The following is a 16,796-nucleotide window of genomic DNA, read 5'->3' on the forward strand; positions in this document are numbered from 1 at the left end:
TGTGGCAGATAGCGTGGCTTCTTTGTGCAAGATACTGTCATAAAGTCATTTGTAAACTTTAACCTGTCAATTTCTTTACAATAGTTTTCTGTGGCTGTACTTATTTGACAGGTAAAAAAATAATTAAGAAGTAAGCATTCTATGATTCTGTGAATTCAAATTGAGTAAAGAACCATGAAACATCCAAAGCTCTCTACAGCACTGAAACCAAGCTCAAATTCAGAATCTATTTTTCCTAAAAAGATTCTCAGCTCCATCTCTACATGTTCTGAAGCACTGTCTGCCCTATATCACAAGTATTTCCCCAACAGTAATTGTTCTGCGATCCATCAGAACAAATAAATTACAAATAGGGGGCTGGGGTGGGAGGAAGACACAAGAGCAGAACAACTCTATGGTCTTGAACTCAGGACGCCTTTCCTAACACTTCCGGCCTCAGAGGTACTTAAAATATTTCTGTTCCTCCTTTATGCACTAAATATGGGCTTGTCTTATTTGATAACACTGTGTAAATATCAGAATTTAATAAATCGACTGCAGGCCCTAATGTACATGTGAAAAGATGACATTTTTAAAGGTTTTTCTGAAAAAGTGAGGAAATCATTTAAGATCTTAGAGAAATCTGGGGGACTGGTCAGGAGACACGAATATGTGCAGAAAATAACCCTATAAATTATGATTTGTCCAGTAGGCAACTTAAAATCACTTTGCTAAATGGAACTTTTTAAAAGGTATGATGAGCCATTATAAAGCTCACTATTAGCAGAAAATATTGGCTTCTTTTTCAGATGAAGTAGATTCAGCAGCATCTACTGTTTAGGATGAATGGCTCGTATAATTCTTGGGAAGTCAAAAGTAACTGAACAAGTTCTTTCATAAGCAGCAGAAATTATTCCTCTGCAGGTTTAACCACTCAAATAGTGCTCCTCCCTCTTTTCTAAAGGCAATGCCTTTTGCCACTCTTCTCTCCTGCTCTCCAGCTACTGGCTGGTAAGACTTGCTATACCCCTTCTACACACTGCATGTGCCAGTGGGCTCTTAATACATACTGGCACGAAAACCAGACATAAATACTGTGAAACTCATAAGAACTTATCATCTTCCAACACTTTGACCTCTGAGAAGTTCAATTAAAACTAAAAAGGATAAGAAGTGGAAGGGAAGAAAAAGGAATGAAATGAGAAATGAGTCAAGGGAGGAACAGTCAGTCAAACACAACAGTAAAACCACACATGCTCTGTACTCCAGAAGCCAGTCCGTCTCAAGTGTTCCGTAATTCAGTATTTTCAGCACTGAATTACATATTCAGATAAACTCTCGCACTCATTACTTGTATACCACATTCGATACTTGTACGCTGAGGTGGGTTACAACTGTAAGGTGACACTGTGATAAAGTGGTACCATTCATTTGGAAAATACAGAATTAGCCTCTAAAACAGTTACACAATAGTGTCTGTGGAATTTTAAAAGAAGTCAAGGTGGCTTCTTTATACAGTTACTGAACTGGAAAAAGAATGCAAACTACATTTTCTATAATTACAAGCAACATTGTATTTTTTTTCTTCCTTACAGGTTCCTCTTGCAGAATTTGGAACATGCCTCCTTGCACCAAATGAGGCAGAAAGGGTAACACTTAATTCTTGAGTATTTAGTTCATTTTCTGTTTCCTTTTCAGAGACAGACATATAGCCTCCCCAAGCCTTAGAAAGAATATTGTATCCACATTTTGGTCTGCAAATTGTCCTGGAAGTGCTTCCAGAGTGGTCATTAACTACGGTATCAGTTAAATAAAAACACTTGATCATAACACTGCTACTTTGGCCTGAGTCATCCCTGCTGCCTGACTCCAGGTGGGGAATAGAAGCACAAAAGTACACCCTAACTTTAGGCTTCAGAACTGAATCACCTAAGATCTAGTTTCAAAAAGCAAGCCGATAGCTGGGTTTTGCCTGTACACAGTGGCCAAAACTGCTCACTGTTTCTGCAAATGAGACCAAAGGCCTCACAACAGGCACTTAGAAAATAATAATTAAAAAGAAACCCAAAACAAAAGTTCAGACCTTTTTTTTTTAATGAATTCTAATTCTGACAGAGTGAAAGTTAGGTTAGTTCTCCAGGGCAGCATATAACCATCAAATAGGCTTTTCCTTTTGTAACCAATTCTTTCTGTTCCATCCAGACTTTGCAGCAAATTAAGTAGGAAGCTCTAGAAATAGCTTATTTCTTTTACATACCCATGACTTACCCAACAGGATAGTGAAAGAAGCAGCATGTAATCTTGTTTATAGCATGCAATAATCATGACATGAATTTTTAAACTGGTTTCCAAGGAAGAGTCAGCAAACTGTGAACCAGTAAGTCTGATGTTGATACTAAACAAATGAGAAGCTGTTTCCATAAAAACAGAATGACTGGACAAAATGTATGATGGGGAAGCATCAACATGCTTTATAAAGGAAAGTCATGCTTCTCACATCTAGTTAAGTTCCTTGAAAGAGTCACCAAGCATCACAACAAGGCAGTTACAGTTGATAATACAGATCAATCTCCAAAAGGCCTTTGATAGACTCCTTTATCAAAGTCTTTTAAGGAAGCAAAGCTACTATTGGATAAGCAGTAAGGCTCTCAAGTGGTTAGAAGACAGAAAAATTAGGTCCAGGAATAGAGTATTATTAGTTTTCAAAATTCATGACACCAGGGGATTTCCCACAGGCATCTGGGCTCAGTTCTACACCTGCCAATTCACTGACACGTCAGGTAAGTGATCTAGGAAATGAGGATGAGAAATGAAATGACAGGGTTTGCTGAGGCTGATAAACTATTCAACGAGTGAAACAACTGACTGCAACCTGCAGGAGCACCTCAGGAGCAACAGAGTGAGAACAAGGCAAATGAAATTCAACACAGGCTGCAAGAGAAAACACCATCCTAATTTAACTTATTAACTGACAAACTCAGAAGTGGTATCTCAGAGGTGTAAACAGTACATACAAACAAAACCAAAAAAGTAATTTATCTCTATGTTTACTGAGCCTAAAGGTACCTCTGCTTTCCTGAGAGTGTGGTCAAACACTGGAACAGGCTTCCCATACAGGTGGTTGATGCCCCATACCCCATACCTGTCAGTGTTTAACATGCATCTGGACAGTGCTCTTAATTATATCCTTTAATTTTTGGTCAGTCCTGAAATGGTCAGGCAGTTGGATAATCGTTGTAGGTCACTTCCAACTTGAACTACACTACTCTATTCACTAGCTGTTAAAGGGCAAACCAACTACTAGGAATTTTTAGGCAATGAGTAGGAGATGCAATGGACATTATTAGACCACTTCATAAATCCATGCTACTGTGAATGACTTCGGAAAACTTTATACAGCTTTGCTTCCCTTCTTTTTATTTACTTGAGACACACACACACATACAATGAGGCCTCTGAAATCACGAGTAACACAAAAAAAGCTGATTAGGAAAAACTGTTCATTTACTTTCTACACAGGAACAAGGAGCTATGAAGTAAAAACTGAGAGTAAAGAGTCTCAAAAACAAAACAGCCACTCTAGCAGGGGATGTTGTGAATACCAGATTCTCACAGAGGTTGAGGAAACAACTGAACAAGCTGATGGAATAGACTGCCATAGGTTGATGGTGCTATTTCTCACTCAGAAGTCTGAGTAACAAATCATTAAACTCTCACAAAACATTTTGGAAGGTATCATTGCTGGCTTATCCTAGCCTTACAGTGCTCACTAGATGCCTACTGCTGGGGACAGAGAAGGAAAACATAAGAGATATTTGTTAAATGGGCCTTTAAGATGCAATTAGGAAGCACTATCAAAAGATCAGAACAGAACTGTAAAGCTAATGCAGCATATATGCAATTCCAAGTATGTTCTTTATAAATCAAGCAACAAAAAATGAGCAAGAAACAGCATAAATACCGGGACTTCTGCTTACCAGCTACTTCGTAACTTTCAAATTAAATCTGTAAGTTGCTTAAACCTGAACTAATGGAGCAACTGACACCAGCAGCACATTGTGCATTTCATCTTGTGCCTCCTTGTTAATATGACCAGTGGACAGGAATGAATGCTGGGTTTGCCTCAGTATTGACCACTAGGCCTAATTAAAATTCTTATTTGATCTCAGTCTCCAGTCTCCACCACAAAGATTCTTTGCACAGTTGGTTTCTGGTCTTTGCCATCTTGCTACAGTGTCCTTCAAAGTCAGTCTACTCCAACACTTCACTTATTAAGTTCTTTTTCCTCTTTCAATTCACCCTGTGACTTGTCAGCTTTAGTTCATTTAATACTATGATTCTAACACAATGAATCTTTGTCAGATCTGTCACTGCACCAGTTGGCTCTCAATTTCAATCTTTTTGCATTGTAACTACAAATTCCTTCAAACTCGTCCTCTCCCTTTCCAGTGCCAATTTCTGCTACGGGATCAAAGACTTGATTAGCAGGTTTATTCACCAGTTAGTCTCCAAAGGGTCTTTGAACCACTAGCTATGATGCCCTTCTGAGCAAATATGAGCACAAGGGAGACCAACGCACTGCTCTTCAAAAGAGGCAAAGGAACTATCAGCACTCAGAAGAGCTATCACCTCAGAAGCTGAACTCTTAAAAACGTTCTCTCTTTCAACAGGCTACGACACAGCTTGACAGCATTTTCAGTGTCTATGTTAACCTGTTATGTTAGGAAGTAAATGTTTCTCCAAGATTTGTAACAGAAACTCCAGTGGATTTTAATACAATGGGTGAAGATATTCTAGAAGTAACATCAAAGAATAAAATCATGCTCATTCTTAACCCCACATGGTTTCTGCTTTGCCTTTCATTTGGAGTAAAATCACATATAATCACATATATTAAAGTTTGCTACAGGTCAGGTTTTGTCTCATTATTATTCATAGATTCATATGTGGACACAGATACAGTAAGTTGGAAATATAAGGTAAAAAGGTGTCACCTGAAAATGAGGCTCCTTGAGTATTCCAACCAATTCTGCAATATTTTCATCTTTATTTACTAAGGGAGTGATGTCCTCAAGAATTTCATTCACCAGCTCCAGGTTGTTGTCACTGACAGCCTCAAGTTTAGAATCCTCCAGTCGCTCATGAGCCTGTAAGATTAAATATATGAGACTATGCTGTAATTAAGTTCCAAGTAGTTCAAACTTTTACACCTTTAAAATAATTTCTCAGTGCAACCTTTAGCAGAGAAGCCAGAAAATTCACGTATGTATCTGTGTACTTTATTTTTATAACTACCAAAGGATTTTGCATGTTTAATTATGTGACCCAACAAACTTTTAAGCAGCAACTGTTAGGGATGCTTGTATATCCTGATGTCCTATCACCTCTATGCTATATACACCAAACTGAACAGTACAGCACCTCAGAACTTTTCTGCTTTGGAACTCAGTACAAGTACACCTTCTAGAATAAGGACAAAAAAGGAACTATGGGATCTGCTCAGAAAAACGAAAAAACAACAGAGTCCACAAGAGTAGCATTTACCCCAGTGTCTTCTCATTCAAACATCTTCAAAACAGCCAATTCTAAAGGAAAGTGTGCACAGACAGAGGAAATGCTAAAGAAAAGTGTATAACAAAAGTGGCTAACAATATCCTGGGCTGTGATAAGAATGCTATTGTCAGAAGGCTGAGCTCTACTTGGCACTCTTGAGGCCACACTGGAGTACTGTGTACAGTTTTAGACATACTGCAGAGTCCAGTGAAGGGCCACAAAATGGTAAAGGGATTAGAGCACCTCACATTTGAGAAAGGCTGAGAGAGCTGGGCCTGTGTAGTCTAGAGAAGAGAAGGCTCAGGTGGGACCTCATCAATGTGTAAATACCTGTGGAGAGGGTGCAATGAGGACAGAGCCAGACTCTTTTCAGTGGTACCCAGTGATAGGACAAGATGCAGTGGGCACAAACTGAAACACAGGAGGCTCTGGATGAATATTGAGAAATGTCTTCTCCACAGTGAGGGTCACTGAGCATTATCATACGTTGTCCATAGAGGTTGGAGTCTCCTTCCTTGGAGATACCCAAAAGCTATCTGGCCATGGTCCCGAACAACCATCTCCTGTTGACCCTGCTTGAGCAAGTGAGAAGGAGCAGATGCCGTCCAGAGGACCCTTCCAACCTCAACCATTCTGGGATTCTGTGCTAGCTTTTAATCTCTTTCTAGAGCTACTGCTGCAGACATAATCCTTTCCTAAACACTGCAGATACTTCAATTCGTTTAAAGGTAGGAGGTTTGAGAAACAAGAGAAATATCTCATAAAGCTTATTTATTGTGTTGTATCGTAAAATTTACAGTGCTGTGATCATAAAATGAGGGGACAAGAGGAGGCCAAAAATAACCAAGATTCTCAATGCACTCAATTAAGAATGCAACAGCATAGCAACAAGAAGTTCAAAAAAGAACAATCGCTTTGGCATGTGAAAACACAAAAAATAACAATATATGTGGGATTCATGTACCTATACTTCCCATATCTATAATTTGAAGGTATGTGCACACATGTGTTTCTTCTTAGTGCATTAAAACATGTTAAAATAAAATTTTGCTAAAACCAGAAACCTTTTTTTCCTGAAATCATCCAAGTATTCTACTTCATGTCTACAAAATGGTATTTCTTGCAGGACTGATGATCGAACACTTGGAGGCTAACTTAACATAGAGAGAGACATTTCCAACATTCCCCAACACCAACACACACAAAACAAATGAACATGATTACAAAGACATGCGAAGCTTGGCACCTACACACATTCTCCTTAATAAGGGAATGCTATTTTGCACATAATACATACAGTAAAGAATACCATTCTATTAATGTTAACTTCTTTTACAGCAAATCAAAACACAAACCTACTGATTTTTAAACATATTCCAACTGCAAAACCTTTGTAAGATTAGAGAATATGGGTCACCTTTTTTCTCACTCACTTTCTTTAAAATACTACCACTAATAGAGTATAATCTAAATTCAAATATCCTCACCCTCCATTCCAAAATCAAGGCCATGTATATTCTGGGGAACTGAAAGTTTAACAACGAACAACCTCTGATTCTGAGATATGTTGAAGTAGCAGGTCATAAAATGGTATGAATAATTAAAAAAGTGAAAAAAAAAAGAATACCTAACAGTGCCATTATTTTTCATTTCAGAAATAGTGATACTGAATTGAGTCTTTTGATGCATTCAATATTTGTTATACTTGCCAAAAATTCAAATATTAAAGCTTTTTCCTCCAACAATCAGACATCCTAAATACTGGACTAAATGTTTATAGGTTACTCCTAAAATGTTTCCTTGGTCCGGGTTAGGCACCCACCTGGTATGCTGCAGACTATACTACACTACCAAAAGCAAGTGTGACTGCGGAGAAGAAGATACAAGTTTTGAGGTCAAAAGAATAATTACCATTCCAGAAGAGCATTTTGAGAAGACAATTCAGTACTGAAACAGTAAAAGTCACGTCTGTTCCAAATTCAACAACTGTTTTCAAAAGAGCGTAACAATTCTAAAGGCTAGTTTAAGATCAAACATAAACCTCAGCACAGAAAAGACATGGACCTGTTGGAGCAGGTTCAGAGAAGGGCCACAAAGATGACCAGGGGGCTGGAGCACCTTATCGCACAGAGACAGGCTGAGAGAGTTGGGCTTGTTCAGCCTGGAGAAGAAAAGGCTCCAGGGAGACCTTATAGCAGCTTGCAGGCTGAAGGGGACTTATAAGAAAGATGGGGACAAGTAGGGCCTGTAGTGAATAGGGCATGGGGTAACTGTTTTACACTGAAAGAGGGTAGATTTAAACTAGATACAAGGAAGAAATTTTTTTACAATGAGGGTGGTGAAACATGGGAACAGGTTGCTCAGAGAGGGGGTAGATGCCTCATCCATGGAAACATTCAAGTCCAGGTTGGATGGGGCTCTGAGCAACCTAATGTAGTAGCGGAAAGTGTCCCTGCTTACTACAGGGGACTTGGACTAGACGATCTCTAGAGGTCCATTTCCAACCCAAACTATTCTATGATTCTATAAATGCCAGTAAGTAACACACAAATCATACATTTTACAGTGATCACAACTTCCCCTACCACTCATGAAAAGTAGAATGGTACAGTGAAAGAATCCTGTCCCCAAAAAAAATCTGTAATTTCTACCATGATGCCTTTACTCTAGACAGAAAAAGGTGTGAAATGAACTTAAGACAGTTTTAAAAGATTAGCCAAACTTTGCATTGCAAAGTATTATAAACTTACTAGTATGCTTATTGCTTGGCTCTATATCTTTAAGGACTAAAAAGAAAAAAATAAGCTTGTATGGCACGTTTCCCCAAGTTTCTTTTGGTCCTTTTTGGAATACTTTACATAATTATTAGTCTTAATAACTCACTAGTAAAGGAAAATAAAAAAATTTGCATTTCTGGCCTGGTCCAAAATTAATCTGCTTAAATGAGCTGACTATCTCAGTGTCCTGAGAATTGTCTGCTCTGTTAAAACTAGCTCTTCTAATAGGAAAAGAAGTTTTATGAATTTTTAGGGACAAATGGGTGCATATGAAAGATAAACACTTAATGAAATGTGCTATCATTTTGATCTTGTCCTTATTTAGCTCTGCTGGTTAGGACTGAGATTTTGGGTATGATTCCAAAATAATTACAAAAGAAAATATGAGTGTGGTCATGCCACATGGACACAATTAAAACCTTTCAGCATTTTAGATCAAGCAAGTTTATAGTTAAGAACCTATTTCCATTACAAGCACTTTTTTACACCTGCTAGTCATTAAATTCCACATAATTGTATTTGGCCATTAAAGCAAAAATTATTGATATAAAAAAAACGAATGCTTTGCAATGAACTTTTTTCTTCATGATAAATACTAAATTAAAGATGTCCGTTGCAGCAGATACCAAAGATGGAAACTACTCTAAGAAAGAAAATGCTTTAACTTACTCTGGCCAAGTCAGCACACAAATCTTTCTCTCTGCAGTCATCACACTAGAAGATGAGACACTTCCATTATTTCTAAGTTTATTACTATGCAATGTCTTCCACTTACAAAAAAGATTTTGAACAGCTAAATAGAACTAAATCATTGTATGAATTTTTGTGAGAGATTTTCCTTTCCAGAGTTTTATACTGAGCAAAATCGCTGCACAACAATCCTTTAGTTTTACAGAGTATTTCATGCCTGCCTAGAGGGCATTGCTTTCAGATGTCTGCTCATATTAAAGAGATGGCTATATTTAAGTGAACTGGGTTTTCCTCATGAAAGGATCTTACTTTTATGAAGATTAAGAATATAAATTCTGAATAATAGTGACTGCATCTCCTACTGGTAAGATCAGCTTCTGTAATTTGAATTACAGAATCCAAAGATTTTTTGTAAATATCTGTCATGGTGACCGTATCACCTTACATACTCATAATTGATGACTACCATCTATAAATACAAGATTTTCATAATGCAAGACAAAATCTAAGGATAGCCTATGTCTCAGAGAGCTGACAAGGTACCACTGTTACTTTCTGAGATCCAGGATAGGGCATGGAAAGACTATTTCACTGGGCTGATGAGAAAGTCACTTTGAGCCAAAAACAAAAAGAAAGCTTACTTATGCCATGGAAGAAAGTTATTGGTCTCAATTTTCACCTTTGGCAAAAATGCTAAGTCAGTACGTGTATGGGTTTTGCACACAATAGTGGTCACAAGACTATATTAAAACCAACTGCTTCTAATTTCAAGTATTTTGATATTTTCTTCATAAATAACATTACCACGTTATTTCTGGAGTCTCTGAATTTTTGTTCTTCCTTGAGAATCTTCCATCTAAAAATACATTAGCGTGCACAGAAATTACATATACCAAATCTTCACCTTCAAGTTTTTTAATAAGATGCAAAATACATAACAGCCATTGTTAATATGTATGAATATACCAATTCATACTCAGTGTTCAACACAGTAATTTAAGAGTTAAAATATTTCCAGATTCTACTCAAAGCAGCAAGTTTAAATACCTTAGCAAGTGATCTTACGATAGGGTTTTCCATAATTCCTTTAAGAAAAATCAGGTCTATTTCTTCAGCGCCTGTGGATGTTGGCAGATCAGTAAGGTTATCCAGGACCTGCTGCATGGCTGCTAACAAAACAAAAACAAAAAGTAAGCGCTGACCAAAGTAGACTTGCACAAATAACAAAAACTCTGGGAACCACCCCAACATTAACTTTAGATATGTTAAGCAATCAACTATGTCTAATGAGAACAAGTGGACAGACTGGAAAAAGAACTTTTTTTTGTTTGAAAGATGGAAATAAAGGATCTATCCAAATCTTTATCACCACAATCAACTTTAATCCAGGCCCAGCACATTCCTTTCAAGTCTTGCTACTACTTCAAGATTTAAAAAACCCAAACAAGTATAAACTGTAAGGTATGCGTAATCTTTCCAATACAATACAAACACATTCACGATTCTTTATTTCATTTCTCTTCCAGAGGAAGTTTTGAGCCCTCACACACACACCACCCAACTGCAAATTTTACAATGCTCGTATAAGTAAATGTCACTTTTTAAAATGAATATGTAGTTCCTTTTTTTTTTTTAACCAAAAATTTGCTTTCAAGACAGCTCTTACCTTGGGGACACTTCTGTCCATCCCCAGCAGCCCTTTACAACTAGTTCTGATGTACTACACTCCAGCACTAAGTGTAGATGGTGCAGATGATAACACCAGCCTGGCATCACAACGTACTGCAATGGGAAATTTATCCTACAATGCAAAATATATCATGCCTGTCCAGTACCCTCAGTGGAGATTTTCCTGGCTATCTACAGCCTCCCAGAGAGAGATGCAGCAACTTAGGTGAGAGCAAACAATGCTGATGAGAAGTAGTCAGATAATCCCACCATCCTAGCTGTCTTGTCCTGTGAAGTCACTGAGGTAAGTTATGAGAATTTGTTTGTAACTCTGTGCTTCAATCCTCTCATTTAAAATAGGGTTGAACAAAGCAGATCTTTCATTAGACAACAGGATCAGTATATTCATGCATTACAGCATTCTTATGCATTTGGGCTTGTGTGCAGCAGCCCGTACCTGAGATTACATCAGCTAGGCCCAAGCTTGCAGAGGTGGATGGATGCCAGCTTAGGCTGCACAAAAAGGAGGCACCATTGAGGAGTTATGATGTCTTTCACAAGGTAAATGGTCATTCTTTCCCTCTTTTCCAGTGTTTGACTATACATTCTTGCCTTGTAGTGTTATCTTAGTAGTGAAAAATCTATACTGTTCTTGTTCTTAACTGTATTCCTTTAAACTCTAAACTCCTGCTGAGTTACAAATCCATGCTCAGACACATACACAGGCATACTAAAAAAAAACCCTTCTGTTGAAATCCCCTAACCAGCTAAAGCATTAGAACAAGGCCTGTGTACTGCCATGCTCCTCATGCTGCATAGCAGCATATATCAAGTGAATTAGAAAGCCTATATGCCCCTTCTCCCACACAGGAATTTACCCTTAACTTTCCTCATTCCTTTATAATGAAAGCTATTATGAAGCACTGCACAGTAACAGAACAAACAGCATTTCTCAACACCTACTTTCTAATTTCAATTCTTCCTAGAAATTCCATCCCAATAAAAAATTTCTGGTCATTCCTTCTGTCAAGTGGAGCTGACTTTTGAACAATCAAATCCTTTTGTGTGCCATGTTTTAACTACAGCAGTGTATGTCAAGTGACTGCATTTTTTAAAAAACCTGGTTTAACCATACATCTCACTTTCAAGAAGTGAAGCTTCTGTGGAACCATGAGTAGGAGGGAAAATGACACTTTATGCTTTCAGACTTTGAAGCAATATTTTTCTATTTTATAGCAGATAGAGAAGTTTTAGCAATCATACATTACCTAAAGTCACAAAATCAACCTGTAAATAGACCACATCTTCCTCTGACTAGGTATGTCCTGTACCTTGACTAGATCAGCTGCAGAGGCAACAGCCTTCTTTTATGTTTTCTCAATTCCCAGTTACAGATTCATGACCCTTAATGCACTCAGGCAAGCAACAGTATTTGCAGAAGTATACACATTTCTACCCAATGGTGCTGCATAAATACTGCAAGTGTTATAATAATAAGCTTTTTTTACATTTTTAACAGTTATGTAAATTGTTTTTAAGGGACATCAGGTTAGCACTTCAGTTCTCATAAATAATCTGACTAAAAATATAAAGCTTCCTTCAGGTCAAAGCATGCATCTCAACTACCAGTTGCAATTCCAGCACTTGATGCCAACAGAGGCGTGCATAAAAGACATTCCTTATATATCTCCATGTTAATAAGCTGTTTCTTATGTAACCCTTTCAGAAGTCTGCCTGTCTTAGAATGATCTAATGAAAAACTAAAACCCTTACTTAAAACTTCAGCATCAAGAAGGAACTGCAAGGAGCAACATTACAACATTAAGCTTCACAAGAACCACTTTCAAGCTTCCTGCAACTAGACAGGGTATTTTCAAATTCTAGCATAAAAACTGCTTGAGTACATTTTAGCATTCTTGGAAAGCAGTGAACATCTTTAACAACATGCAGAGTTAAAAAAATTCACAAAGGCAGACTTGCATCCCAGGTGATCAGCTGCCTTCAGAAACAGCTTCCTATTGCTGTGCATCTGATGGTTGCCTGCTCTCATGGTACAGCCCATCATGGCAAGAGTCTTCTTAGCTATAAATAGCATAGGCTCAATATTAGAAAGAAAACCAAAAAGGCATATGTAAGTTAGGATAAGGTACCTTTACTAGCCCTGGATTCTATATGTTCGAATACAGTGCAGATCCCTGTATTGCCTCAGTGTAGTCAGTTCCCCATCTTAAAGGGAAGAGGTTTCTAAGTAGTTGAATAAATAAAAAATAATAATACATGTTGTTAAGTACCCCTTTATTTTAACCAGCTACGAGAGAAAACTTTAAGAATCTTCCACAAAGCAATACAGGGTAACTAGAAACTAGAGCAACATTTACACACTTCATGGCATTGCACTGCTTTACATTCACCTGGCAGAAACATTCAGAACATGTCCAAGTGTTATTTTTCAAAAAGTGATCAAGAGCATCTTCCAACAGGTGTTACATCAGCTGCTTTATTTCAAAAGAACAGACAATGATACTTGAGTACTTCCTGTAGTACTTTAATGTCTATGTTTTACATTTATTATGCAAGCCATGGGCCAGCTTCAAGCATAATTCCTGTTTAATATGAAATGCTATTATTTGCTCACATGTGAAAATAGCTTTGAAACTCTAAGCAACATATTGACCTACATACACCTTAGATATTCATATGTGCACTTTCAAACAACACGATTTATTCAAAGACAGTTTAAAGCTGGGGGAAACACTTTGGTAAATGTATTACAGACCTTATTTTTGTTTATCCCATCAGCTTTTGGGTACTCATTTGGATGAAAGGAAAAGAAGGCTCAGGGGACACCCTAGCACCATGTTCCAGTATTTAAAGGGTGAATGCAAAGATGGACACTCTCTTTTTCCAAAGAGTTACATGGAAAAGACAAGGAGGGTAATGGGCAAAAGCTACTCCGAAGAGATTCCAACTGGACACAAGAGGAAAATTTTTCACAACAAGCAAAACGAGCCATTGGAATAATCTCCCCAGGGAAGTGTTGGATTCCCCAGTGTTCACACTTTCAAGATTCAGCTGAGAGGGTGCTGGGCCATCTTGTCTAGACTGTGCTTCTGCCAAGAAAAGGTGGATCAGCTGATCCTTGAGGTCCCTTCCAACCTGGTATTCTGTGGTTCAATGAAAAAAGCAGGAGATACATTGTTTCCAAGCTTAATTCTAATTATCTTTCAGAATAACATAGATACACATGGAATTTCAAGTAGCAATCTTCAAAACAATTTCACTTTTTCTTTCCTGGGGCAAAGCCACCTTAGCTCTTTTAGAAAGCTATCTTATATTTGAACAGCAGGAATAAAAGCTGAAGATGTTAAATGCTCACTTAGGAAAGTTTTACTTAAAAGATCAGGTTCTATCAAACAATAAAAAGATGGAACTAAGGAGTTTGGAGACTGTCCAATATAAATACTCCATCAAATATTGCCTTTTGAGCCTCCCATCTCCTCTCTGGCAAATCTGCCCTGGAAATGTTGATAGAGCTTATAGGGGTAGGAAGGGAGGGAGTGGGAGAAGACCTTTGTAACTTAGATTTGAGGCAATACAAGAACTAAGGACTACAGTGAACAAACTGCATAAACCATGCTGTCAGGAGTGCTCCTTATTGTTGAATAATGCCCAATAAAAAACAAGTATAAAGAACTGGTTGGATGGCCACACGCAAAGAGTTGTGGTCAACGGTTCAATGTCTGGCTGGAGATCAGTAATGAGTGGTGTCCCTCAGGGATCGGTGTTGGGACCGGTCTTATTTAACATCTTTGTCGGTGACATGGACAGTGGGATTGAATGCGCCCTCAGCAAGTTTGCCGATGACAGCAAGCTGTGTGGTTCGGTTGATACACTGGAGGGAAGGAATGCCATCCAGAGGGACCTTGACACACTTGTGAGGTGGGCTGATGCCAACCTCATGAAGTTTAACCATGACAAGTGCAAGGTCCTACACCTGGGTTGGAGCAATCCCAGGCACAGCTGCAGGTTGGGCAGAGAAGAGATTCAGAGCAGCCCTGCAGAGAAGGACTTGGGGGTGTTGGTCAATGAGAAAATGAACATGAGCTGGCTGCAGTGTGCGCTCACAGCCCAGAAAGCCAACCACATTCTGGGCTGCATCAAAAGAAGCGTGACCAGCAGGTCGAAGGAGGTGATCCTGCCCCTGTACTCTGCTCTTGTGAGACCTCACTTGGAGTATTGTGTGCAGTTCTGGTGCCCTCAACATAAAAAGGACATGGAACTGTTGGAACAAGTCCAGAGGAGGGCCACGAGGATGATCAGGGGACTGGAGCACATCCCATATGAAGACAGGCTGAGAAAGTTGGGGCAGCTCAGCCTGGAGAAGGCTGCATGGAGACCTCATAGCAGCCTTCCAGTATTTGAAGGGGGGCTACAGGGAATCTGGGGAGGGACTATTCATTAGGGACTGTAGTGACAGGGCAAGGGGTAATGGGTTGAAACTTAAACAGCAGAGCTTTAGATTGGATCTAAGGAAGAAATTCTTTACTGTTAGGGTGGTGAGGTGCTGGAATGGGTTACCCAGGGAGGTTGGGAATGCTTCATCCCTGGAAGTGTTCAAGGCCAGGTTGGATGAAGCCTTGGGTGATATGGTTTAGTGTGAGGTGTCCCTGCCCATGGCAGGGGGGTTGGAACTAGATGATCTTGAGGTCTTTTCCAACCCTAACTATTCAATGATTCTATGATTCTCCTTCAGTAGAAAATTAATTGGGTCTCTTTTGCCTCTCTCATCCCATCTTTTAGAGAAAACTGGTAAGAACATACTAACTTTAAAGACCTCTACTGTACACCTCCTTCTCTTTCAGAAGACAAACTGTTTTCAATATTCAAAGACCCATCTGGGTAAAATTTTAAATTATCATCCCAACACAAAAGTATCTGCTTTTGTGAGGACAGCAAGAGATGGGCATGGTTGACTACAGCAGTTAACAAAACCATCTAAGAAAACACACATGACAAGAAACACACACCAACTATAGCCTCCAGACAGAACAGGAGCAACTGAGCGGCAGCAGGAGGCTCTCAGTTGAGGCAAGGTGTTGAAATAAAGGGATTCTTCAGAAAAAGTGACAACAGAACTGAGTCTGAGCTGGGACTCCTAACAGAAAATGAGATTACAATGAGCCACCCTCCACTCCAGCCCCTGGCTTTGGTGACAGGGATTGTACATGCACATAGAATTAATTTCCACAGTCAATTTTCAGAGAACATCTCCATAACCATAGGAACCTTAAAGCCTCAAGCAAGAGTCAGCAGGAACAGCCTGGTCTGCTGTGTACATGCATTGAACAATTTAATCCAACTATGCTTATGACCCCATACTCAGAGGAACTAGCTTGTCATTTGAATCCCATATCAAAAAGGGAAAGTGGAGGAAAACATGCCAATTGATCCCTGTGGCAAACAGCATGCATCTTGAGCATAAGAATGCAGAAATTCCACTTCCTAATGCAAATTGGCTAACCAGAATTAGTATCTCCCAATTCACATGTAGTTCTTTAGACAGTCAAAGGATGCTTCAAAGGTTTAATCTACATACTGTAGATTACAATAGTAAATTCAGATCAACTAGAAGTAAAAGATACTATGATAACTCTTTTCTTCTTGCATTTGTAAGAAAAAGACAGGTTTTCATAAAGCTCTCAACTGTGACTCTTCTATCAAATTTGAATTTACTCTTTCTTTCAGTGCCTAGTTCTTGTCTACATTAATTCTATGTAAAGGAAGGAGGAAGCATACATTTAAATAAATTTTCCAGATTTGCAGACAGAAGACAAATGTGTCACTCACTGGGGAGAAGCACAGCTTTCTAGAGTGAATGCCTGGCACAGGTTTTTTTTAGCTCAATTTCATTTTATTAATCTCCAAGCTTACAAACTAACAGGAATGAAAAGAAAATTATGTATATTTAAATAAACATGTGCATATTTATTTCTACATGGCCTACTCATCTAGATAGGAAGGTATAATAAATACCTCAAGGACTGCTGGTGAGGGTGGTGCTTCACTTGAACTTTAGAAACTTAGATTAAAATCTCACCACATATGCAAACTTTGGAAACAATTTCTTCT

General features: G+C 38.6%; 1 protein-coding gene across 2 annotated transcripts in view; it reads right to left on the minus strand.

Moving 5' to 3' along the window:
* The window catches only part of PALS2 (protein associated with LIN7 2, MAGUK p55 family member), a 58,256-nt gene that overhangs the window by 16,021 nt on the left and 25,439 nt on the right, over positions 1 to 16,796 (minus strand). Inside the window, exons 2-3 of one of the 2 annotated variants that reach the window (XM_031053529.2) lie at positions 10,047 to 10,165; positions 4,974 to 5,126 (exon numbers count right to left, since the gene is read on the minus strand). In XM_031053529.2, the coding sequence (XP_030909389.2) occupies positions 4,974 to 5,126; positions 10,047 to 10,163 (270 nt within the window). In that variant the 5' untranslated portion in view covers positions 10,164 to 10,165. Of the gene's footprint in view, positions 1 to 4,973; positions 5,127 to 10,046; positions 10,169 to 16,796 lie in introns of both variants that reach the window. The other variant, XM_034062765.1, reaches the window with a different exon arrangement.

Source organism: Melopsittacus undulatus, chromosome 1, assembly GCF_012275295.1.
Source record: "Melopsittacus undulatus isolate bMelUnd1 chromosome 1, bMelUnd1.mat.Z, whole genome shotgun sequence".
NCBI classification, from domain to species: Eukaryota; Metazoa; Chordata; class Aves; order Psittaciformes; family Psittaculidae; genus Melopsittacus; species Melopsittacus undulatus.